General features: G+C 35.2%; 1 protein-coding gene across 7 annotated transcripts in view; it reads right to left on the bottom strand.

Moving 5' to 3' along the window:
• Positions 1-25,250, bottom strand: part of LOC6035251 (MAGUK p55 subfamily member 7) — a 58,697-nt gene that overhangs the window by 16,166 nt on the left and 17,281 nt on the right. For all 7 annotated transcript variants that reach the window (XM_038251979.1, XM_038251983.1, XM_038251980.1 and 4 more), the window contains exons 2-5: positions 21,674-21,854; positions 11,016-11,197; positions 10,853-10,948; positions 1,438-1,569 (exon numbers count right to left, since the gene is read on the bottom strand). In XM_038251979.1, coding sequence (XP_038107907.1) covers positions 1,438-1,569; positions 10,853-10,948; positions 11,016-11,197; positions 21,674-21,716 — 453 coding nt within the window. In that variant the 5' untranslated portion in view covers positions 21,717-21,854. The remainder of the gene's footprint in view (positions 1-1,437; positions 1,570-10,852; positions 10,949-11,015; positions 11,198-21,673; positions 21,855-25,250) is intronic.

Here is a 25,250-nt window from a genome sequence, read left to right as displayed (position 1 = left end):
TTTTCTTTATCATAGTTTAGTAATTTTCCATACTTTTCAAAATTTAATTTAAAATAATCTTCTTGACGTACTATGAACCCTATTCTAATACGGTCAGTATGATTCCATTCTATTCCGTACGTATTTAATTTGTTGTCTTCATTTTGCAAAAAAAAACTCTCAAACTTGTCAAATTCAATGTCAATTTCACCTCGGTTTACGGTATATTAGTTTATAAAAAGTTGGAAATTGTACTTGAAACATATCCAGGCTAGGTAAAAATATTTTTTTTTGCAATGCTTCATGAAATTTTTAGTAATATTACACCCAAGAATATGTAGCGAATCAGCATGTGAAACATACTTAACCGGTGATCCATGCTAATATGGTCTGATAGCCGAACGAGCTAAGGCGCCAGTTCTCTCTGAATGTGAAACTATTGGCACTACGCCCCCCGGGGCATGGCCTTCCTCTAACGTGGGATTTCTGCTCCAGCGCCTCTGACGAGACAGGAGAAACCGGGACCGACGTTTTACTTCACCATCCGATAGAAGCTCAGTGGATAAGGCGGGAATCGAACCCGCGTCTCATAGCATCATCGGGATCGGCAGCCGAAGCCGCTACCCCTGCGCCACGAGACCCACCCTCTGAATGTTCTGACCCGCCTCTCTGAATGTTCTGGGTTTGAATACCATCATTTGCAACCAGCGATGGAATAATCATCAACAAAAGAAAATCATTGGATGTTCATCAAGAGAAAAAATCCGAAGGGAGCATGCTCTCTTCTCTCGCGCACGAAAGATCGGTAAAAAGAATCTAAAAAAATCATCATCTTGATTATTCAGCGGAACATCTTTGTCACTACTACACTTGCAAGTGTAACGTTACACGTCGGAAATTGACCTATCACATTTTGTAGATGGGCAATGTGTGTTATCAAAGTGAAAAAATAATTTAAAATGGAAGTTCATAAAAAAATTACAGCAGATTGATTTCCTGGGAGAATTTCGGGCGCGCTTTTCTTTTGTGTGATTTTCCTCCTCTCTCTTTCGCGGGTGAAAAAAGTTCGCAAGCGAAATTGATTGTTTCGCGATTATTCCATCCCTGGTTGCAACTTTTTGTGTAATATTCAGTGACCTTTCTTACATAGGTGATTTGCATGCATGCGATTTTGCCATCATTTTTTTTTTTGCTATGTAAAATCACTAAATAATTGTTAAAGAGTGGATAAACCCAGTTTTGGGGGCCTTTGGATCGATTTAGTTGTGGTCAAAACTATAGCCATTTTTGAAGACAAAGCAATCTCGTATTGATTACTGTGCAAAACGAAAAATAAGCAAATCCTGTCATGTGCGGGCACAAAAACGTGCAAAGCAGCGGAGATAAACATACACACACACATAGTAAAAAAGAGGTAAAATCCGGACAAAAAGGTCGCCGACCACAGTCACTACTTACCAGGGGCTCGTTACTCTTGACCAGTTGGACAATTTTGATGGTCTCCTCGTCCTCGTCCACTTCGACAGGTATTTCCGGCAGGTGGGGGTAAAAGTCCTTCTGGGCGATGGCATCGTGTGCGAACAGGAGACTCTGTGTCAAAAAGGAAGGAAAGAATAATCAAAATCGATCTGATCTTGAGAGGGAGGGTTGTTCGGGAGACTATCGGAATGACCGTTGTTTGAATTTTGTGGTTCTCTGATTGATTTTCATTGAGGTGGTGGGCGTCCAATTAGGAGCCCGGAAATGACCCACAATCCAATCATAGGCTGAGGGACACTCAGAAACACTATCATTAGTTGGTGCCGTTCAGATTTCGAAAGTCATCTGCCAAAATGTCGAAACAGTTTAAGTTTGTAATCTGTAAAATCTCTAATTTTCAGCTATTACAGAATGTGACGCCCACGTTTTGCCCAATTTGTCGTGATTGGACATTGTTAAACTATCCTCGCAGGATTCACATCTGTGCAAGCAACAAGCGCTGATCCTTTGTGGTATGTCCAAATTGGATGGTGCAAAGGGAACGCCCATTGTTTGGAATGGTCCGCTATCCAGTGGTCCTCCTGCAAGTGCCCTGCGGAGGATTAGCCCATTTGTCCACGCGTCGACCAGAATAGAACGAACGAACGAACGATAACAAACCCGTTAAGGGGAAGCATTGTTTTTCTTGGCCGAATGGAACCGATGGCATTTTCCTGATAGCAGAGCTACGATGCATGCTGTGGGTGGCCCCCGTACAGGAAGTTTACCCAAAGTACGGGGACTAGTTGGGCATAATTCCGGCCAACCGTGCTCGGTTATGTTTACTGGCTGCTCAAATGTTGGTTTAGTTGGCAGTTTCGCTTCGTGTGAATTCATCCATACTTGGAAATGGAAATATTTGTTTATGTCACAGAAACTGGATGCCATTTCAGCACAAACTGATTCCCGCATGTGTTGTGCGATATCAACGCTGGAGCGTTATGGCTTCAACGTTGTGATGCTTATATTTAGTGGTCCGAGTGAGTTTATACTGGACACTAAGTTGGTTTAAATCTGGGTACTAATAAATGTTTGACCCTTTTGAAATGTTAGTTTTGATTCAAAATATTTCGAAATATGTTATTCAATAATTTTACAAATGTTTAATTTTTAACATTGAAAATTGGACCATTAGTTCAACGCTGTCGTACTAACTTGTCGCACGTCACACGTTCCGATATAATACGTTTTAATGTTTGACCTTGAATAAACAAAAAATTGAGTTTTCAATTCAAACAATAACCAACCCGTTTTGTTTGAAGGACCATTCTGTGCACATAAAGTCAGAAGTATCCCTCAAAAGGGTACTTTCAATCCTCAAAAAGGATACTTTCTATCCTTTTTTATAGTTCACCCGGCGTCACCCTTTTGAATGGGTATGTCAAATTCAGTACATGAGTGTCTTGCGAACCTTCGTGGTGAACGGACACTAGAGCTGCGGTATTTTTTACTACCTAAGCTCAGAGTTATTTCAAAACAAAATTCACAGTCTTTTTAAAGACTACCTGAGTTATTTTCCAAAATTCTAAACAGTCTTTTCAAGACTAACCCCACCTGAAATTTTGTTGTATTTTACAAACGAAGCCATCTTTTTAAGAGAACTTTGCTTGCAAAATGCGTCAAAACAAAGGTAAACGCAAATCTTCTGAAGATTTGGTCGTTACGTCGGTGAAGCGTTTGAACGCTAAACCGGCTAACGGAAACAGAAAAAGAAAACAGCCTCTTCTGAGGTCTGATTCTGATTCTGAATGTGAGGTCAATCCTCCAATTCCATTGACAAACAGTTTCGGTGTTTTATCCGAAACTGATGACAAGGAACCTTCTCCTCGTACTGAGCCTTCTGCCGTCGAGAAACGAGTAAAGGCTCCGCCAATTGTAGTGACTTCCGTCTCCGATTTGGCCAGCTTTCGAACGCAACTGAAGAATTGCAAGGAAACTTGCAATTTGAAAGTTTCGTTCCAGCTTGGTCGAAGAGGAGAATGTCGCTTGTTGACGGAATCTTTACAAGATCACCAAACTTTTGTTGGTTATTTGAAAACCACAAACACAATTTCTACACGTATGAGACCAAGAATGCTCGGCCATTCAAGGCGGTCTTGAAAGGTCTCTCCAACGACTTGTCGGTGGATGAGATCAAAAACGAACTTAAGGTGTTGCTTGGCTTTGCCCCATCCCAAGTAATACCAATGAAGAAAAAATCAAACGGGAATATTTCTCGCTTTGGTTTGACTTCACAATTTTATCTGATTCATTTCAACAGAAATGAAATCAACAATTTGAAACTTTTGGACAAAGTTCAGTTTTTGTTCCATGTACGGGTAAAGTGGGAGCATTTTAAGAAACATGGCGGTAATGGCCAGAATCTGACCCAGTGCCGGCGTTGCCAGGCATTCGGTCACGGTACTGATCATTGCGCCATGGTTCCAAAATGCATGGTTTGCGGGGATTCTTCTCACGACAAGGACAATTGTCCCGTGAAAGAAGTCACCCAATTTAAATGTGCAAATTGTGGTGGAAATCACAAATCAAATTTCTGGGATTGCCCCATCAGAAAAAGGTTTTGGATTCTCGTGCTAAGCATCAGCCGAAATCCAAACCGAAATTTTCTCAAAGTCAGGTTGTACCTGCATCTTTAAATCAAACGTTCGTGCTGTCTCACTCGAACAATTCTAGAAATACCCCTACCGTGGAAAAGTTAGGTAACAACAATGGCATTTCTTATGCTAACGTCGTTTCGGGTTCATCCACGAATTTTAAATCCTCTACCAATCTTTCTGAAATTGGGCAGGTACCTCAAATCTCATTTGAAAATTTTTCTGCTGGCAACGCTTTGGGATCTTCTGATCTCGGCGATGTTACGTTTGAAAAATGACTTTTTGCAAAACTCACTGTTTGGTTTGATTCAAACAATGAGTAATGCTACATCCATGATGGAAGCAATCCAGATTGGATTAAAATTTGCGAATGATGTTGTTCTTACCCTGAAGTTTAATCATGGATCTAAGTAATTCCATCAATATTATGAATTTTAATGCTCGCTCTTTAAAAGCGAAAGAAAATGAATTTTTCAACTTTTACGAGTTCATAACGTGCATGTTGCTGTTATAACCGAAACATTTTTAAAAACTGGCACTTATTTGAAAAGTGATCCAGATTATAAAGTTATAACTAATAACCGAATGAATCGAAATGGCGGTGGAGTTGCAATAGTTATCCACCGTAGTATGACTTATAGCACGTTACGTGACTTTAAGTTAAAAGTTATTGAAAGTTTGGGCATTGAACTTGAAACTTCTTTTGGGAAAATTATGATTGCAGCTGCATATTTGCCATTCCAATGCACTGGGGAAAATAAAAATTATTTCAAAGGGGATTTGAATAAACTTACTCGGCATAGATCTCGATTTTTGATCATCGGTGATTTTAATGCCAAACACCAATCTTGGAATAATTCAAAAGTAAATTCCAATGGTAAAATTCTATTCAGAGATTGCACTTCTGGTCTTTATTCGGTTTTATACCCGAATGGGCCAACTTGCTTTTCTTCTGTTAGAAATCCATCAACAATTGATTTGGTTTTGACAAATCAAAGTCAGTATTGTGGTCCTTTAGTGACTCATGCTGATTTTGATTCTGATCACCTTCCAGTAACTTTTTCACTTTCTCATGAAGCAGTTACCAGACCCAATAGTTCTGTGTTTAATTACCACAAAGCTAATTGGGACAGGTATCAGCATCATATTGAGAATAATTTAAATCATGATTTTGTTTTAGAAACCAAAGCTGATATTGATTCAGCCTTGGAATCTTTAACTAATGCAATTTTGGATGCTAGGAATATTGCTATTCCTAAAGTCCAAGTCAAATTTGATTCTCCCATTATTGATGACGATCTTCAGCTTCTGATTCGTCTGAAAATGTTCGCCGAAGACAGTATCAACGTTCTCGTGATCCTGCACTGAAGCGAATTCAAAAGATTTGCAAAAGGTTATTGACCACAGATTCACTCTCCTGCGAAATGAAAAGTTCGCAAGAGATGTCGAACAAATTAAACCTTATTCCAAACCTTTTTGGAAACTTTCAAAGGTTCTTAAGAAACCTCAAAACCCATCCCTTCTTTAAAAGATGGTGATAATATTCTATTAACTAATGGGGAAAAAGCTCAAAACTTGCTCAGCAGTTTGAGAGTGCTCATAATTTCAACTTGAATGTTTTGAGTCCTATTGAAAATCAAATTTCAATAGAATTTCAGAATATTGTTGAACAAGAATTTTCATCAGATGAAGTTTTTAATACGGATCTGAATGAAATAAAATCTATTATCAAAAAATTTAAAAATATGAAAGCCCCTGGTGAGGATGGCATTTTTACATTTTAATTAAAAATTACCAGAAGCAACTTTAAGTTGCTTGGTCAAAATTTTCAACAAATGTTTTGATTTGGCATATTTTCCCAGTAGTTGGAAAAATGCCAAAGTAATTCCGATTTTGAAACCGGATAAAAATCCTGCTGAAGCCTCAAGCTATCGGCCCATTAGTTTGCTTTCATCTATTAGTAAATTATTCGAAAGAATAATTCTTAATAGAATGATGACGCACATTAATGAAAATTCAATTTTCGCTGATGAGCAGTTTGGATTTCGCCTTGGGCATTCAACTACTCATCAGTTGTTGAGAGTTTCAAATTTAATTCGAAGCAACAAATCTGAGGGCTATTCTACTGGCGCTGCTCTTCTAGACATAGAAAAAGCATTTGACAGTGTTTGGCATAAAGGTTTGATTGCGAAATTGAAAAGGTTTAATTTTCCGATTTATATCGTGAAAATTATTCAAAATTATTTGACGGATCGTACTCTGCAGGTATGTTATCAGAATAGCAAATCTGATCAACTACCTGTACGTGCTGGCGTCCCTCAAGGAAGCATTTTGGGTCCAATTTTATACAATATTTTTACTTCTGACTTGCCTGATTTGCCCCCAGGATGTCAGAAATCACTTTTTGCTGATGACACAAGCATCTCCGCCAAAGGCAGAAGCCTTCGTGTCATCACAAGAAGATTACAAAAGCTTGGATATTTTCAATTCTTATTTGAAAGAATGGAAAATTACTCCAAATGCTGCAAAACTCAACTTATTATTTTCCCTCACAAACCAAGGGCTGATTTTCTTAAACCAAAAAGTCATCACATTATAAAGATGAATGAGGTAAATTTAAAGTGGGAGGATCAAGTGAAATATCTTGGACTTGGTTTTGACAAAAACCTTACTTACAAGGATCACATTGAAAGTATCCAGGTTAAATGTAACAAATATATTAAATGTTTGTATCCACTTATAAACAGGAATTCTAGACTTTGTCTCAAGAATAAACTGTTAATTTATAAACAAATTTTCAGACCTGCCATGCTTTATGCTGTGCCGATCTGGACAAGCTGTTGCTTAACCAGGAAGAAAAACTTCAGAGGATTCAGAACAAAATTCTGAAAATGATTCTGAAACTTCCTCCCTGGTTCAGCACCAGTGAACTTCATCAATTAGCCGAAGTTGACACTTTGGATGTTATGTCCAATAAGATAATTGATGCATTTCGACAAAAATCATTGCAGTCTTCAGCTGCATTGATCCGCTCTTTATATAGTTTATAAGTTAGTTTTAAGGTATCCCTTTTCCCTTTTGTACATGTAGGACCTCCTACATTTGAAATCACTGAATAGCGAAAGCTACAATATTTCATGAATAAATGAAAGTTGCTAGTATTTAAAATTGAGGTGAAAAGTCATCGTTTGTGATTGGACACTCAATAATATTTTAACTGAATGAATGTACATGGAAAAGAAATTTGAATAAATATAAATTAAAAAAAAAAAAAAAAAAAAAAAAATTCAGTACATTTTCGATACCCTTTTAAAGGGTGACGACGGGTGAATTTGAAAAAAGGATACTTTTTACATCCCGAAATTTGGTTTCTGAGGTCCCGAGTTATGGCTACCAATAATTACGGTAGCCGGGCTTGTACGTGTGTCAAACGCGTTCTGATCTGAAATCCCATTGGCCGATTGTCGCAATTTTCAGGGTGTGTCAAGATAGCACGTCAAGGTTTAAACTTATTTTAAATACAAAGTGACAAAAATGCACGGAGATTTTTCGGTTTATTGAATATCTCAGGATTGAAACCGAATTTAGGAGATCTGTGAAGGTCAAAAGGTGAGGCATTGTGAGCTGCACAATATGGCGATAATACAAAAAATACACGTGCGACAAGGTGGCATGACAGCGACGAGTTGCTGAGAAATTGGCATTAGATGTGGGAATGTTTTGATATTCCTTAAATAACTTCAATTATTTTGTATCTTTTTTCTTTTATTCGCTGTATTTCAACAACCAGAGGTCCAATCTTCAGTGTCTAAGACAATATAATTGGAACAACCATGGACACTATTTAAAAAATCGAAAATAAGGAATTTTACAATTAAAATTCAACTTAAAGCGGGTATATCTTGAAAATTATGCACTTAACCAAAAAATATGTAAAGGGGTCATCCATAAACCACTTGGACACTTAAGATGGAAGGTGTAGGGTTGGGTGTAGATTTGAGATTCTAATATAATCTAATCTAATCAGACCCTAGCGCAGCCAATCTTTCGAAGGGATCCTGGAGAGTGCCTTAGGTTAGATGACGCCTAGCACTCTTCTTGTCATTTATTAACATTTGTAGTGTGCCATTGCATCGGAATGCATTGAAACATTACAAGCGTTAAAGCGGCCAGGCCTACTGCGTTAAGCCGTATCGCAGAGATGATACGTAATTGGGTTGAGTTTGAGCACTGAGTGTTCGAACAACAACACAATTCTGAATCGACAGGGGAGGAAGAAGCGTGGGGACACACCACCATACGCTCCGTGATCTGGTTGTATTCGTTGGGAGCACCATGCTAAGGTTTGGTACTCCGGGACCCTCTGGGATGGGACATTGTATTTCCACGAATGCCCTGGACACTATTTGCCGTGGTGATTGGGTGCAGATTTGAGATTTCCAAAAAAGTGTCCAAGTAGTTTATGCATGGTTCCAAAGAACTTTTCGAATGCAAATTTTTAGAAAATTAAAAACTGAAGCCAAAATATTTTTTTATATTTTGAAACGACGAACAATGTTTGTTGTTTGGTGTCTGTTCTATCCGAAACTAGTCAAAATTATCCAACTATTGTGCAGTTATAAGGCTAAAACAGCTGAGCAATTCTCTACGAAATCGGTATTTTTTCTTAAATTTTAATTTTTGTATTTTTTAATCTGACTGAAACTTTTTTTATATAATTTTTTTATTTAACTTTTTGTCAATAAAACTTGATTTGCAAAAAAAAAAACGCTATTTTTATTTTTTTTATTTTTGTGATATGTTTTAGAGGACATAAAAGCCAATGTTTCAGAAATCTTTGAGCGAGTTATGAATTTTGGAATCAATACGGTTTTTTTTTTCAAAAAATCGAAAAATTGGTCGCAAAAATTTTTCAACTTCATTTTTCGATGTAAAATTAAATTTGCAATCAAAAAGCACTTTAGTGAAATTTTGATAAAGTGCACCGTTTTCAAGTTAAATCCATTTTTAGGTGACTAACATTTCAAAAGGGCCAAACATTCAATATTACGCCCTTTTAACTTGTTAGTATTGGTTTAAAAATTCTGAAAATATTTTTTTCGAAAAGATCGAAAAATTTTACGAATGTTTCATATTTTAACATTGAAAATCGGACCATTAGTTGCTGAGATATCGAAATTAGAAAATGGTGTGTTGTTTGGGTGGGACTTAGAAAACATCAATTTTCCTGTTTTCAAACCTTTGCAGAAAACATCAATTTTCCTGTTTTTAAACCTTTGCATGGCAATATCTCAGCAACTAAGGGTCGTATCAACAAAGTTTAAAAATGCAAAATATAGAAAATTTTCTCAGCTTTTCAAAAATATTTTTTCCAAAAGTGGGCAAACATGTGCACTAATTTAAAAAAATGAAAAACTGCGACTATTTTCAAAAAAGTCACCTAAAACTGGATTTAACTTGAAAACGGTGCACTTTATCAAAATTTCACTAAAGTTCTTTTTGATTGCAAATTTGATTTTACATTGAAAAATGAAGTTGAAAAATTTTTGCGACCAATTTTTCGATTTTTTGAAAAAATCAGTATTGGTTCAAAAATTCATAACTCGCTCAAAGATTTTTTGCACAACCTGGAAATTTCTGAAAAGTTGGCATTTGATGTCCTCTAAAACATAACAAAAAATAAAAAAAAATTAAAAATGGCGTTTTTTTGCAAATCAAGTTTTAGTGACAAAAAGTTAAATAAAAAAATCACCAAAATTTTTTTTACCGTGTATCATTTTTTTCAGTGTAGTCCATATCCATACCTACAATTTTGCCGAAGATACCAAATCGATCAAAAAATTCCTTCAAAAGATACAGATTTTTGAATTTTCATACATCATTTTTGTATGGCCAGCTGCCAAATTTGTATGGAAAATTATATGGACAAACTAATGATGCAAAATGGCTTCTTTGGGCATACCGAAAGCACCAAAAAAGTTTCAGTGGGATTAAAAAATACAAAAAAAAAATAATCAAATGACCGAAATCTGAGAGAATTGCTCAGCTGTCCAAATTCACTTCATGTGTTTCTATTCACCCCAGATGACGGTGATTTAATTTACACACTTGAATAAAAAAATACAAAAAAATAAAATAAAAATTTCATGTAAACTTCCAATACACATTTAAAATATTAAACAATGTTCTGCTTCTGTACGTATTATATGTTTGTTTTTCGTAAAATCAATATCTAAATAAATAAATTCAAAAATTAAAAAGTATAAATTTTCCTTTTTGCCATTTCAGCAAAAACAAAAGTAAAAGATTTGTATGGACTTTATCTCTTTCTTCGTAATCAAAAGTCCATAGAAAAAAGTGTGGTAAACATGAGTCATGCTTTGTGAACTGGGGCTACCTAAATCTTGGTCAATTTTTAAAATTTTGATTTATTTTTTTGAGGATTTGGAATGCTTTTTTGACTAATGCTTGTTTTATTTTAAGAGTTAATTTAAGATTTGAGTAAATGTTCACCAGGTTGAATTTTTCAAGCTCGACACCCTTAAAATGTTTCATCAGGAGTGGTTTTTTGGTCAAAAACATACAGCTTCTTGATCAACCCTTGAATTGTTTGTAAAGAGCAAAGTCCAGGCCACGAATGCAACAAACTTGAATTTAATCATAATAACAAAAAAGTTGAAAGTTTTTTTTTATCGTTTTCATAATGATTTTTTTTAACTTTAGTTAGAATTTTGGATTTGGAGTATCTATTGATTAATTACCTGTAAGTGTGGCGTCTGGAGCAGGTGGAAAATCTCTCTACACAGCGGTGAGATGTGACATCTTGGAGCTAACAGTTCGAGCGTTTCTAGCAGTACCTGTATGAAGAACATTATTTTTTTTTAATTACATAATTTTTTGGTTAAATTATTAAATTTAGCTAACCTGCATCGACGACGACAGCAGCGGCGCTATCCGGTCATCTTTGTTGATCTTGGCCACCTTGCTGTGCACGTTGACCAGCGCGTTCAGCTCCTTCGACTGGAGCAGATTCTGCAGGAAGCCCAGATCCTGCTCGTCTGACAGGCCCTCCGACTCCTTCAGCGATGTGATCAGCTTGGAAATCACTGTGAGAGAGGAGAGTTCGAAAAGGGAATTGTTTATATTTTCCAAATGAAGTAAATCATCAACATTTCAACCAAAACAAATAGGTGATATGAGCTATACTTAAAGAATTAAAGGCGGTAGAAAAACTGAAAGAAGCCGCAGGTTGTTGCTTTATTCACGAAATATCAATGCCAAGTTGATTGTAAGAAGGGGCTCAGGAAATGTCTTGACTTGGCGTTCTAAGAGGGGGAGAACAAAGTGTGGTATATTTGGTGGGGAATGAATGGATGGGAGAGGGCTTGCCTATCGTCGCCATCGTGCTAACTTGTCGTACGTGCATTTTGGGCCAAATTGAGTTAAGAACGCCATTTTGTGCAGCTCACAATGCCTCACCTTTTGACCTTCACAGATCCCCAAAATTCGATTTCAATCCTGAGATATTCAACAAAAACCGAAAAAACTCCGTGCATTTTTGTCACTTTACATATGAAAGTAGTTTCAATCTTGTCGTGCTATCTTGTCACTCCATGAAAATTGATGTAAGTGCGACAAAAGGCCAAAGGGATTTCAGGCCAGGAAAGTCAGGATGCGTTTGTCGCACGTACAAGCTAGACTACCGTAAACATTTGTAATTATAACTCGGGACTCCAGCAACCAACTTCAACCAAACTTTGGGACAATGCACAGAATGGTGAGCCAAACAAAACGTGTTTGTTATTGTTTACATTGCGTGCTCTCGTTTTTGAATATTCAAGGTCAAACATTAAAACACGTTTTTCTCGGAACGTCAAAATGGCGGGTGCGACAAGATAGCACGACGACGTCGCTATGTGGTGTAGAGTTGCTTGTATATGGTTATCGTTTTGCTTTTACTGCTGATGAAGCCATTCATAACAAGAGTGCTAGTGGTTCATTATGCTTAACGTGAGCATTTTACAGTACTTTGCTGCAATTATTTAGAGGCATTTTTAAATATTTTGTTGAGAAAATATAAGATATTAATATTGATGTTATGAGGGTTTCAATCAATAAAAAATGTAAAACTTTAAATAAACATGGTTAGAAAATAATAATTACAACTCTTTCCAAATTCAATTATTATGATTGAAATGATCCTAATTGCTTCATTTGTGACCACCTTTTTTAAGCAACGCCAATCTTTTCGTGACGTCATAGAGAAAACCAATTGCGTTAAACCTTCAGCCATGTGTGACACACATTTTCGAACAGCTGTTGGCACATCTGAACTAGGACTGCACTATTAGTGTGTTTATTTTTGCAACGAAAAATTTGATGAAATTCATCAATAAATTCTTCATGCACTACAGAAACACAATCAGAGAATTGAGTGATGAATTTAAAAAAATCTAAAATATTTTCGTAGAATACTTTTGTTCTACTCGACTCAATTGCGATTCATTTAATTATTTTTAATATTTTATAAATTATCCATAAGTTTTCCTTCCGTGCCCAGATCAATTTGATGACCTTCCATCGCATCTGCAGCACTAATTCAGAATTAGATTTTCCCACCACCACCATCGTCAATCAACCCACCACCCTGACGGGGGTGTCTCCGCCGCCACGCCATCACTCAGTCAGTGGGCCAGCCAGGCAGGCCACCCTCCCAAAAATAGCACCTGTGACAGGTTCAATTTAAATTCTGTCTGCTCTGACTCCCTCTCACTCGTTTTCTCTCGGACTAAGCCGGCTTTCGTTGCGGTTTTTTCTCTCGCACTATACTAACGAGTTCACTGAGACAGGAGGGTGAGTGAGGGTGAAAATGGCATTTTCCTGCCAAATCGGTTGGTCTGGAGGATCAAGGCAAAACACAACTCTAGTTGTCAGCTATAGGTGAAAGTGGAATTTTCATCAGTAGCTGTGGGGGTGGGAGTGACAATGCAATTGCGTTGGGAGGAAAGGTGGAACACAGTTGGGGGGAATGCACTTTTCCTGATGCATAGTGTTTGGGGGTTGGATTTTGGATTTAGCTAGATCAAAACTGATAGCCTAGCCATCGACAGCTTCATTAATCACAACTGACAGGTAGTCCGTTCCAGGTTCTGAAACGGGAAATTGGACGCTTGGCTATCATTCGCTAACTTTCAGTTGAATTCGGAATTGTGTTTCGAATACAAATTCTAATCATCTGAATGGCATGTCTGCAAATTGACACATTTCAGTTTGATTCATCAACTCCAGCACAAAAATTTAATTAAATTCCGAAATCCATTTGCCGTAGTAGCCTACTCCAAAAGCCCCTACTTAATGAAACCAACGATACGGAAACCCACTAAACTTTGGCAAATATTGCACCCGAAAGACCCCAACCCGATGTTTGCCACGCCAAGTTTCTCATAAAATGAGGGTTCTGACGATCCGGTTCGGTGATTCTGTGGTGTCCTCCCACCAAACACATGGGAAACGCGCATCGAGCTGAGGGTAATTATGTTCTAATCCTTTGATGATTGGCCCACTTCTCGGCTCGGGTTGGCCAATTTCGCCACATTTGGGAAACTCATCATCTATCTATCCTACGGGCGCGGGACAAGGGATGGACTGTAGGAAAACCGCACCAGACATGTAATTAAGAGTTTGTGAGCTGTCGAAATTGCATCTCATCATTTAATTTGCAGCTCCACCAGACGGTGCAGTTTGGGTTTGGAGGGTCAACGATGTGCTGACGGGTGCATTCTGGAGGAGTGAAAAAATTAAATAATATTTTATCAAATTTAGAATGGTTATACTTATATTTACCCTATTATTCTTTATAAATATACAATTGATCCTTCCTCTTACAAACTAAGATTCATTAGATTTGATCATATTAAGGATTTTTAGATATTAAATTAATATTCACAACTATATTTAACATCTTTGCGATAATTACAATAATTCAACAAGGGTAAATCTGTGCCAACTCATACAGTAATTGCCCCGATTTGCGTGAAACTTTGTCCTAAAGGGTAACTTTTATTTCTAAGTACCAATCCGAGCTCCATTTTTCGATATCACGTGAAGGATGGACAGTACGAACTCTTCCATTCGAAAAAAAGTGGTGCAAATTTGGTGCCAAGAGGACTTTTATGTGACATTGGACGCCCGATTATAATACAACGTACTCAGATTTTCGAAAAAAAAATTTCTTCATCGAAAAAAATTCAACAATATTTTTAAAAATAGTGCCATTTTGCGTAATTATACTTTATTTTTGATTTTTTTAATTTAATGTTTTTTTTCGAATTTTCAATAACTTAGAACGGTCATTTTTTTCATTAAGAACCAAAAAAATCATTTTATGTTTTTTCAGAGCGTAAGAATGTTCCACAAAGTTGTAGAGCAGACAGACAGAGGAGACACAAACATTTAGATATTTAAACATTATGAATTTTCTTGTAACCATCAGGAGTTATCGCAATTTTACGAAAAAAAAAATTACATTTCGAATACAATAGAATTATGTATTCAGTATTTTTTCAATGTTGTTCTAAGTTCAAAGGCCAGTAAAAAAGTCTTTTGAAGTTATATTTAAGAACAAAAAAATGACTAAAATATATTAGTAGGTTTAGTGAATTTTCACGATTTCGCGAACAGCGTGGAATTCGTGAAATTTGAAGATTTCCGTGAAATTCCGTGGAATTTATCAATTTTCTCCTATCAATTCTTTGAAACTATAACTAATTAATACTTTATCCGCAAAGACTTTTTAAGTAAATTTTATTAGATTTCAACTGAAACGCGTGATATGATCAATTTGAAGAATTGTTAGCAAAACATACATTAGCAAACCATTTTTACAACATTTACTGAGAAGTGAATACTGTGAATACTTAAATGATGTTAACAAAATTCAGTCAATATATTAAACATATTATCGGAAATAAGACATGAATTACATAAAAGTGGTGAAATGTCTATAATAAAAAACAAATTTTCTCGGGATCATGAAGTTATAACAAGGATGATATCAACAATCATTTGATTGCAGTTATTCTCTCACTAAAAAGTAATTTTTTTTTTACAAATTTTGGCTTTTCCAACCTAAACTTGTTAGAATTAACTGAAGTTTGGAAAAATTGCACAGATTTGTTTAGTTGAATTGATTTATTTTTAGAAATCAATTAGAACAAACATTCATGTTAAAGTAGCATTCAGTAGATATAGTCGTCTTTCCCTGAGTCATAATATAATTAATCGGAGGAGCAAGCAATATGAATATAGAATTGAAAATTGGATTCCATTAGAGTCAGGAAATAGATTGAGAGATTAATATCAATCGCTGTCGTGCTAACTTGTCGCACGAGCATTTTGAGCCAAATTGAGTTGTTTAGGTGAATAAGGAAAAAAAAGTTTAAATGATACCACTGATTATGTTTTCCGTTCTGATTTTACTGATGTTACTGATCAAATTACTTTTGCCTATTGATTGCTATTGATATATAGTTTTGAGAAAAGGCAAAATGTTGCAAAAAATCTAAATTCTGTTTATCATTTAGGCTGGAAAAAATGGTTAAATCTTGCTTCTATATGAAATTCCATAAAACGTAATTAAATAAAATAGATGAAAATCAGCAAAACTGCTAAGCTATACAAGTCGAATAAAATGCATGTCCTACATTTTGGATCGAAATATATTGAAAGACCATCTTTACCAAATTCTATTTTCAACCAAATTCTGAAGTGACACAACAACAAAAAAAAAACAAAAAAGAATCGCCGAGATTGAATCACAAAAAAAAAATACTTTTATCGTTGTCTTATTTTTGACTGACGACCTTAATCGTGATTCCTAAAATACGCTAAAGTGATTCAGAATTTATTCATCCAAGATGGTGGCTAAAATAGCAGTGATGAAATAATGAAGCACTTTTTTTTTATTTAATAGGCAATCAACTATTCAAATTTTACTAAAATAGGTTCGCAGAACTCCAATTTCATGCTAACAAAAAAAATTGAAAACGATTTTTTTTTGTTCGTGATTTGATTATCTAAAGTCCCATAGAAACCTTCGGATAATCGAAACTTCGTATAAGGGTTTGGATAGGTTTTTGCCCTAGAAATAATGTATTCATACATCGAAAAATTCCCAAAAATCGTTTAGAACTCGCGATTTGCGATTTACTAAAAAATGCTATATTTTCATAGAAAATGTAATATTTTGGTTTAAAACTTTGAAAAATGCGTTCAAACTGCGTGTAAATTTACTTAAAATCATAGTTAGGGGTCCTATTCTGTATTCATATTGATCTAGAAAGCCGTAATTTTCCATTGCCTGAAATTTTTACGATTTTTTCTCAAAAATCCTTCTGGGAAAATTTTGGCACAAAAAGCTATACAATCATCTTGTGGGTAACAATTTTCTGAACAACTTTGCTTTTGGCGAATTTTCAAAATTCTTCACGAAAACTCAATTTTATCACTTACACTATTGTTTCAGCTACTGCCAGCTTTTTATATGTTTCCAATCTTTTGCATTGTTATATAACATGAATTTTCAAGTAAAATCTATAATTTTTATTGATTTGACTATGTGACGTAAGCGATATGACGACCAAAGGTATTTTAAAATAACCGCCTTTAGTAGGGGAGTTTGGGGTAATATGGACAGTGGGGGTAATTTGGACACCCCTTTAAAAATCACGTTTTCTTCGGATATAAAGTGAAAACGGCAATTTAAGTGATAAGGCTAGTACTAGTAATGGCCTAGGAGTATGGACAAACCAAAAAAGTTGGAATAGGTTAAGTAGTTTTGGTATAATGTGTAAAAGTTTCCAAAGGCCGGTTGGCACTGCCTTAAATTCTAATATTTGAAGGTTAGGAAATAAGGTTTTGCAGGGTTATATGGCAAAAAGTGGACATTTTTGTTTAAGGGGGTTGCTTGGACGATGCCTGAGATATGTACGCATAAAAATTGTGCATTTTATCCATTTTTATCATCAAAAATCGCAATTTATGATAGAATATGCTATGGGGGTAATTTGGACATGGCTTGTGGGGTAATTTGGACATACCTGAAAGTCTACCTGTCAGGCAACAAAAAGTAACTTTCATGGTTGGATGAGTTTTTAAAGAGATTTAGATAAATTTAGTGGGATTTAATATGTCAAAACAATCAAAAATGAATGTGAGCAATGAGAACTTTCACAAAACCCCTTTTTTTAAATTTAGATAAATTTATTCAAATATTCGAATTGATGAAAATCTGATTACTGTACACTTGGTGTACAACTAGACTCTAATGTGGATTGCTTTTAATTAATTTCTTTGACATTTCTAATTTCTATGCTGGTTTATAATATTATTTAAAGGAGAATGGGCAAATTTGTATGGGAGCTGGTCCAAGGATGTACACGAACGGGACCAACTTTTTTCGAAAGATCTCGCCGAGACATGAAAAAAAGTCTTCTGGACCAACACTCTAAACCCCGGGGTTCAAAAGTTACATGCTGTTGAAGTTTGAACATTTTGGGTTAAAATGTACAAAAAATCGTATTTTTGCTATTTCTAAAATCATTCATAAAATCTTTGTTTCATTATGGATTTCGATTTTCTTGACTTCATTCGACGCGTATCAGCAAAAACTATGAGTTCTGATATGTCTTAGCATGATTGAAACATGATTTCTCTTGTTTTTATCCGTTTGAACCGTTTGTGCAAGAGGCATCCCATAGAAACAAGTCTAAACTTCAAGGTTTTGAACCCGGATCCGACCCAGATTGCTTCAGTGAGTATGGAAGGCTTCAGTGCATGTGGTAACAACTTATTGGGATGATCTGAGTCATCCGAGAACTCCTTGGAGTTAAGACCGGTGAGTCTATCGCCGTAACAAGCAAAATGTCGGCGGTTTTTGACCACTGATCATACCCGCATGGCTTCAGTGAGTATGGTAGACTACTATGCTGATGTGTTGGAGTGTCCTGGGTTCTCCTAGGACTCCCTGGAGTTAAGATCTGTGGGTCTACTACCGTAACAAGCAAAATGTCGACCGGTTTTGACAACGGAACATACCCGCATAGCTTCAGTGAGTGTGGTAGACTACTTTGCTAATGTGTTAGGATGTCTTGGGTCATCCAAGGACTCCCTGGAGTTATGATCAGTAGGTCTACGGCTGTCACAAGGACTCCCCTGGAATGGTCCAGAACATCCCAACATAACAGCAATACAGTCTGCCATACTCACTGAAGCCATGCGGGTATGATCCGTGGTCAAAAACCGCCGACATCTTGCTTGTTACGGCGGTAGACTCACCGGTCTTAACTCCAAGGAGTTCTCGGATGACTCAGATCATCCCAATAAGTTGTTACCACAAGCACTGAAGCCTTCCATACTCACTGAAGCAATCTGGGTCGGATCCGGGTTCAAAACCTTGAAGTTTCGACTTGTTTCTATAGGATGCCTCTTGCACAAACGGTTCAAACGGATAAAAACAAGAGAAATCATGTTTCAATCATGCTAAGACATATCAGAACTCATAGTTTTTGCTGATACGCGTCGAATGAAGTCAAGAAAATCGAAATCCATAATGAAACAAAGATTTTATGAATGATTTTAGAAATAGCAAAAATACGATTTTTTGTACATTTTAACCCAAAATGCTCAAACTTCAACAGCATGTAACTTTTGAACCCCGGGGTTTAGAGAGTTGGTCCAGAAGACTTTTTTTCATGTCTCGGCGAGATCTTTCGAAAAAAGTTGGTCCCGTTCGTGTACATCCTTGGACCAAATTTGCCCATTCTCCTTTGAAGGGCCACAGAATGTAAAATAAAAAAAATATATGGATAGTTTCAGGGTTATTAGTTCTATATAAAGATTGATTTATATAAATCTAAACGATACCTTAATGACTAAAAACTATACTTGTGCCTAATCCAGAATCAATGTTTAAATCATTTCAGAAAGAATGATTAAATTATGTATACTACACTGAACAATTTGTTGTCTTCCTATTGAAATATAGTTGTATCACAGAATCATTATTTAAACCTTTTATGAAATATTGTGAGCAAAACAACACTTCAAAATATAAAGCAATTATAAAACCAGGTTATCCTTCAAACATGCTCAAAAAATCAAATGTTAAACTTATTCTTCAACATGTGTCCAAATTACCCCACAAAAGGTGTCCATATTACCCCACAAGGTATGTCCATATTACCCCACAATATATGTCCATATTACCCCACAAGGCATGTCCAAATTACCCCATAGGGGTGTTCATATTACCCCCACACAAAAATGTGGGGGTAATTTGGACACCTTTTAATTTTTGCGATAAAAATGGGTTTTTCAACAAAATTTATCGAAATGAATGACATTTTGCTATCAAATATGGTATCTATTATCCTCTGGTGTCATCCACATTCCTTTGAAATATCCATACAGCCCGTAGCAGAGCAATTTCCTTAGGGTGTCCAAATTACCCCATACTCCCCTACATCAAAATCGGTTTTTTCAAGATTTTGATGAAAATGACTTTTTTTCTATTTATTGATGTAAGTAATATTTTTCCATATAAAAGCTATTTTCAACAAAATTATGGTTGATGTGTGATTTTGTTGTACTAAGGCCGTTGTAAATATTTTTCAAAGTTTATGTCCCCCCCCCATTGAAAGTCGGTCTGAATAATCAAGGGAGAAATATTTTTTCTAAAAACTTCAAAATTTCAATGAAAATTAATGTTCAATCAACCGAAAACCAGCTAAATGCTTTTCTGCGTTTAAATTCATATTTTGCATGTTTGAACTCCTTTGAAGATATTTTAAATTTTCATGAAATGCCAATGTACAGTCCCACGAAAAGTTTTGTTTTTGCAAAATAAAATCCGACAATATTTTGAAAACTAATAATTGGAAAGCAACTGGACGCGAGTACAATGCATTTTAAAACACTTTTTTCATCCAAATGTTGAACCTAGGCTGGTAGGTGAAAAAAAATCTTATAAAAAGTTATAATCATATTGAAACAATTATTAGGTTTTTTTTTTACAGATGTTTGAGATAACAATTTTTTACTGGACAATGCTTAAATTATCGTTTTCAGTTATTCTAAAGCAATTGGCCATTGCAAATTCTTATCAAAATTATGCCTCCATGCTAACAAAATTTGTAGGAAAAACGAATTATTGACAAAGTTGTTTAATTTATTCTTTTTACAAACTTTGAATTATGGGAAGATGGATCGGTACAATACTAAAATTTAAAGAATTAGTTTTATAAATTCATTGCAATCTAACACATAACAAACCTGTCACGATTTATACATCATTCGTGATACTTTTCTTCTCAAAATATTTTAAATTAATATCGAAATTTATATTTTATGCGTTCACCACGACTTTAATAAGAGCCAAGACAAAAACTGTTAATAAAATTAGCACCAGACCAATATAGTGCATTTGTTAAAGTAAATTCGTAAAACTTCTTATAATTAGATATAAAAATGCGCAGCGAAAAGCATATTTAAAATAAAGTCGTACAGTACTAAAATACAAGCAAAAGGTCATTCTCTGTTCCATTCCAAGAAATTCCTGCAACCACTTTAAAAAGCATAAATTCAAACATGATGAATTTATGCTTACAACGCTTCCAAGCGTCACCATGTCGTGTCACTTCTGCAGCTCTAAACTAAATTACTGCTGACGGTGAATTATTCCAGCGACGAGAAAGAGAAAGAGTATGTGCCTGATGCAGAACCCTTGATAACATGTGTGTGTGTTTGCCCGATGTCCGATGACGACATCTTTTGGCACATGGCCCAACCCGAAGTAAACGTTTTTTTGGGATTTAAGGGTGGATCAATTTGTACAGATATTTTTTTAGTTTGGTCGTTTTTACATAAAATTTATTAAACATCATTTAAAATTCTGATTTCATTATTGTTTTATTTTAAAAACTCTTCGCAAATTTCAAGATAACAACCCTCCCGTCCTTCAAAAAATAATTTCGCCAAAATACAAGTGATGCGCTGCGCAACTTTTGTATCTCATCGACAATAATTACCGTCGAACTGGGGTGCGCCCCAATTCTCCAACTTGTACCCAAAGAAATTGGGCTTTCAGGCATAATTTCCCCCGGAATCCCCAACCCTGAGCAAACAGAGTTATACGGTTATACAAAGAGAGCTTCGGGGACTATTTTTGGGTGTCCTACGGTACTTGAAATTGATATTTTCCGGCCAACGACAAGCTTTCCGCCGCACCGGAAGTGGTCCTTCAACCGGAGGGTGGAAAATGAAATTGGAAGTGGGGTGGCATGGAGTGAGGTGTGACACGACACGCGTTGTTGCGCGGTTCACGGTTGTAACAGCAAACAACTTCAGAACGGTGCGAAGGTGCCTGTAGCTTGAAAGGGTCGCTGCAAAACGGTCAGATGTTTTGATAAGAAAATTAGCACGATAATTACGGCGCAAAATTTGAAAGGGGTGCGATAGGAATAAATTATTCAAAATTTACTCGTGAGAATAAAATTGAAATCATAATAAGCATTTATTCAACTCACCTGGATCATAACTTCCGTCCGACGCCATAACTGCTGCGGTCATTATCTATTGCAACTACGTTGATTCAGCACTCCTTCGGTCCACTTTTTCTGTACCGCGTTTTTTCTGATATTTTCTTCGAATGTTTTCACTTTATACGTGCACGCTAAAGCATTTGATTATTTTCTCATTTTGTCGATCCTAGACACATGAGAGAAGAAAAAGCGAAAAAATCGCCATTAATTTAATTTTAAATTTTTCTCGTCCGTTTCACCACCCCTCCCCAGCCCGAAAGAGACCATTATTGGCAGCTTTTCCTTCTCGTTTTTAGTAGGATTTTCCTCACAACAAAGATTGCGGCTCGTCTGATTTTGATCAGCACTAATCAGTTTTTCGTCGTTTCGAGTTTTTCGCTTCCGAGATGATTTATTTGCTCACAATAAATGTATCGTTGGAACACACTTTTCAATTAACACTACTCAGCGAGCTTCCGGCCCCCACTCCCGTTGTGTTTCTGTTAATTGCGAAATCGTTGTTCGATTGCTTATTTATTCATCGGGGAGGCGCATCTGTTCCAGTGAAAAACGCGATTTTCCATCGAGGAAACCATCCCCTGTTGGCACAATTAATTAATGTGCCCAGAGGGCCACTTTTCTTCATTACCTGAGCGAGGATTTATGTCACCCGGTGGCGCTTACGTCAATTCGCACGGTGGGCAAAGCGGAAACACTTTTTTTTTTTCGTTGGTCTTTTTCCTGTTATATATTTTCCAATCAGGATCAAATGTCAAAGCCGTAGTTTTCGCCTCTTTTCGCAGGCGCCAAGGAAAAGAACAGCTCTCACCACTATTAATATGACTTGTTTTTCTTTTTTTCGGGGGAGAAAAATGCCGTCGGTCAGACACGGCCACACCACTCGTTCAACACTGACGAGCTCGACGTAGTTTAGAAAGATGAAATTTTATTCCCGACAGACGAAATGTGGGCAGGTCATTACGCCTAGAAGAGTCCGTCACGTTGGTTTTTTTTCCTTTTAGTGTTTACGGCGTTTTGGTGGACGACTAGACGGTTTGTGGTACTAATACTTGAGCAGTTGTTGAAGATTTTGTTATTTCAAGCTAAATATTTATCCATTTTATTTTCAAATTAAAGTAATTTGTTTTGGAGAGAATTCGAGCTTTTATTTTTTTATCTTTCAAAGACAAACAGATCAATTTTGGAAAGTTGAAATCTTGATTGGTTGACTAAAACCGTCAACTCAAAAACCATTAAATGCTCTAAACACTGCTGTCCCTATTCAGACTGTAGTCCCGATTCACCCCAGATAATGGTACCTTTTTTAAGTAATTTAACGTAAAAATGTTTTCAAGTGTTAACCTGATGAAAATTCACAACAAAAAAAAAAACGATGAAAATTCACCAGTTGCTGATGAAATATTGCACATTTTTTTACACAGAATATGAATATAATTGTCATTATTATTTCAGTAGACAATGCCCAGTGTCCTCGGAGTTGGACCGCAAGGAGCTCTGTCATTCTGAAATGGGTCACTGAAAGCAGCGCTAGGGCTAACACCACCTAATACCCGGGACTGAGATAAGCTGTATCAGCAAAAACCAAGTCTGATACAAACTATACTTTCCCATAATTTCACTGCCGGCCAGCGGGTATTGGATTGGACCACACACACAGAATTGTCATTATTATTTCAGTACTTAAGAATTTTTATTAATGAATTTATTAAATAATAAGGACAAAGAACAATTATCTCCGAATTCCGGCATTGGAGAAAATTTGACCTTTTTATTACAAACATTTTCCCAAATTGTTAGACAATTTGGATTTGTTTTTACATTTTTTTTTATAATTTAAAATCTGGAGAATCGTCTTTTTCAAAATAAGGTTGATTTTATCAATTTGTATTCTTTACATGGCTAAGTATCTCAGTAAATAATTTACTGATTTTGAAAGTCCTAAAATTAAATGTATAGAAAATTTTCTCTGCCATTAAAAAAGAAATACTTTTAAAAATGGACAGAATACAATCCAGACTGGATTATCCAAAGTTCGATTTTCCGGAGGTTTGAATGGGACTTCGAATAATGTAATCACGAACAAAAGAAATTATTTTCATATTATTTTATTTTCTTACTTTTCATCTCAAATCCCTTGCATGCAAGTTAACGATAGATGACAAATTACAAATGCAAATGTTAATAAGCTGCGAACGGTGTACAAGGAGAGCACAGTAATTCAAGCATATTTTATCAAAAGGTCTTATTTTTGTTAGCTAGGAGTGGCATTGAATTCAGGAAATCTTTAAAATTAAAGTAATTTCAAAAATAAATAATCTGAATTTAATGAAAAAATTATGAAAAATGATTAAATCTAAGAATTCTTTAAGTTCAAGAAATTTATGAAATTTATATAAAAACTGATGAAAAATTAAAGAACCTCACGATATTTCAAGCATATTTTATGAAAAGGACTTTTTTTTGTTTGTTATTAGTGGCATATTACAAAAAAAAACCCTCAAATTGAAAAAAAAAAATGAAAAAAAATCAGCAAATTTAAATATTGTTTTGTGCATTACAAGCAATTTTAATAATTAAACAAATAACTAAAATAGAAGGAATGTAGTAAATTTGATTATTCAAATAATTAAATAAAATTCTGGAAATTCAAAGAGTTCAATAAAACTAAAAAAATAAAAACTTTAAAAAATCAAGAAATAAAAATAAATTCAGGCGTACATTATCAAAAGAGCTTGTTAAAAAAGTCAACAAATCCAAGAAAGTTGTGAATTAAAAAAAATATTCAAGCGTATTTTATAAACAAGTGTTATTTTTGTTTGGAAATTCGAAAAAATATTATAAGGCCGTTGCAAATATATTTTGAAGTTTATGTCCCTCGAATCTGGTCAAAGTCGAAGGGGGAGGAGTGGGGTATAAAAATTGAAATTACAATCCATGGTATTGACATTTCAATAAAAAAGGGTTTAAATGCATTTAGCATCTGCCAAGTTGTTTTGTTTTTTTTTTTTCATTAGTTTTCAAAATATCAAAGTATTGATCACATACAAGCTAAATAAGGTTTAAACGAAGGAAAAATGCATTTCAAATTGTTTTCATTCCTTTAGAATTCTATTTCCATAAAATTTTTGAAGTTCTTTGAAAACAAATAGGGTAGGATACAAAACATTCTAGAAATTCAGGAAATTTTAACAAAAGGCGGACTTTATTCAAACATCTAATTTTTGTTTAGCAAAAAATTAATTGAAATTAAAAAAATTAAAAATCTAAAAAATCGTGAAATTTAAAAAAAAAATATTTAATTCAAATTCTGGCAATTCGAAAAGTTCAAAAGAATTAAAAAAAAAACAATTTAATAAAATCAAGAAAAAAATAAAATAGTAATTCATACGTACTTTATCAAAAGAGGTAATTTATGTTTGCACTCAGTGACATATGAATATGTTTCATAATAGAACCAAATTTTGATTGATTTTTTAAAAATGAAATTCGAGATTGAATTAAAAAATATTAAAATAACAAGAAATTCATCAAGTTTTAAATATTTCAGAAAATCACAAAATTC

This window comes from Culex quinquefasciatus, chromosome 2, assembly GCF_015732765.1.
Source record: "Culex quinquefasciatus strain JHB chromosome 2, VPISU_Cqui_1.0_pri_paternal, whole genome shotgun sequence".
Classification (NCBI taxonomy): domain Eukaryota; kingdom Metazoa; phylum Arthropoda; class Insecta; order Diptera; family Culicidae; genus Culex; species Culex quinquefasciatus.
This window is presented reverse-complemented; position numbering and strand designations above follow the sequence as displayed.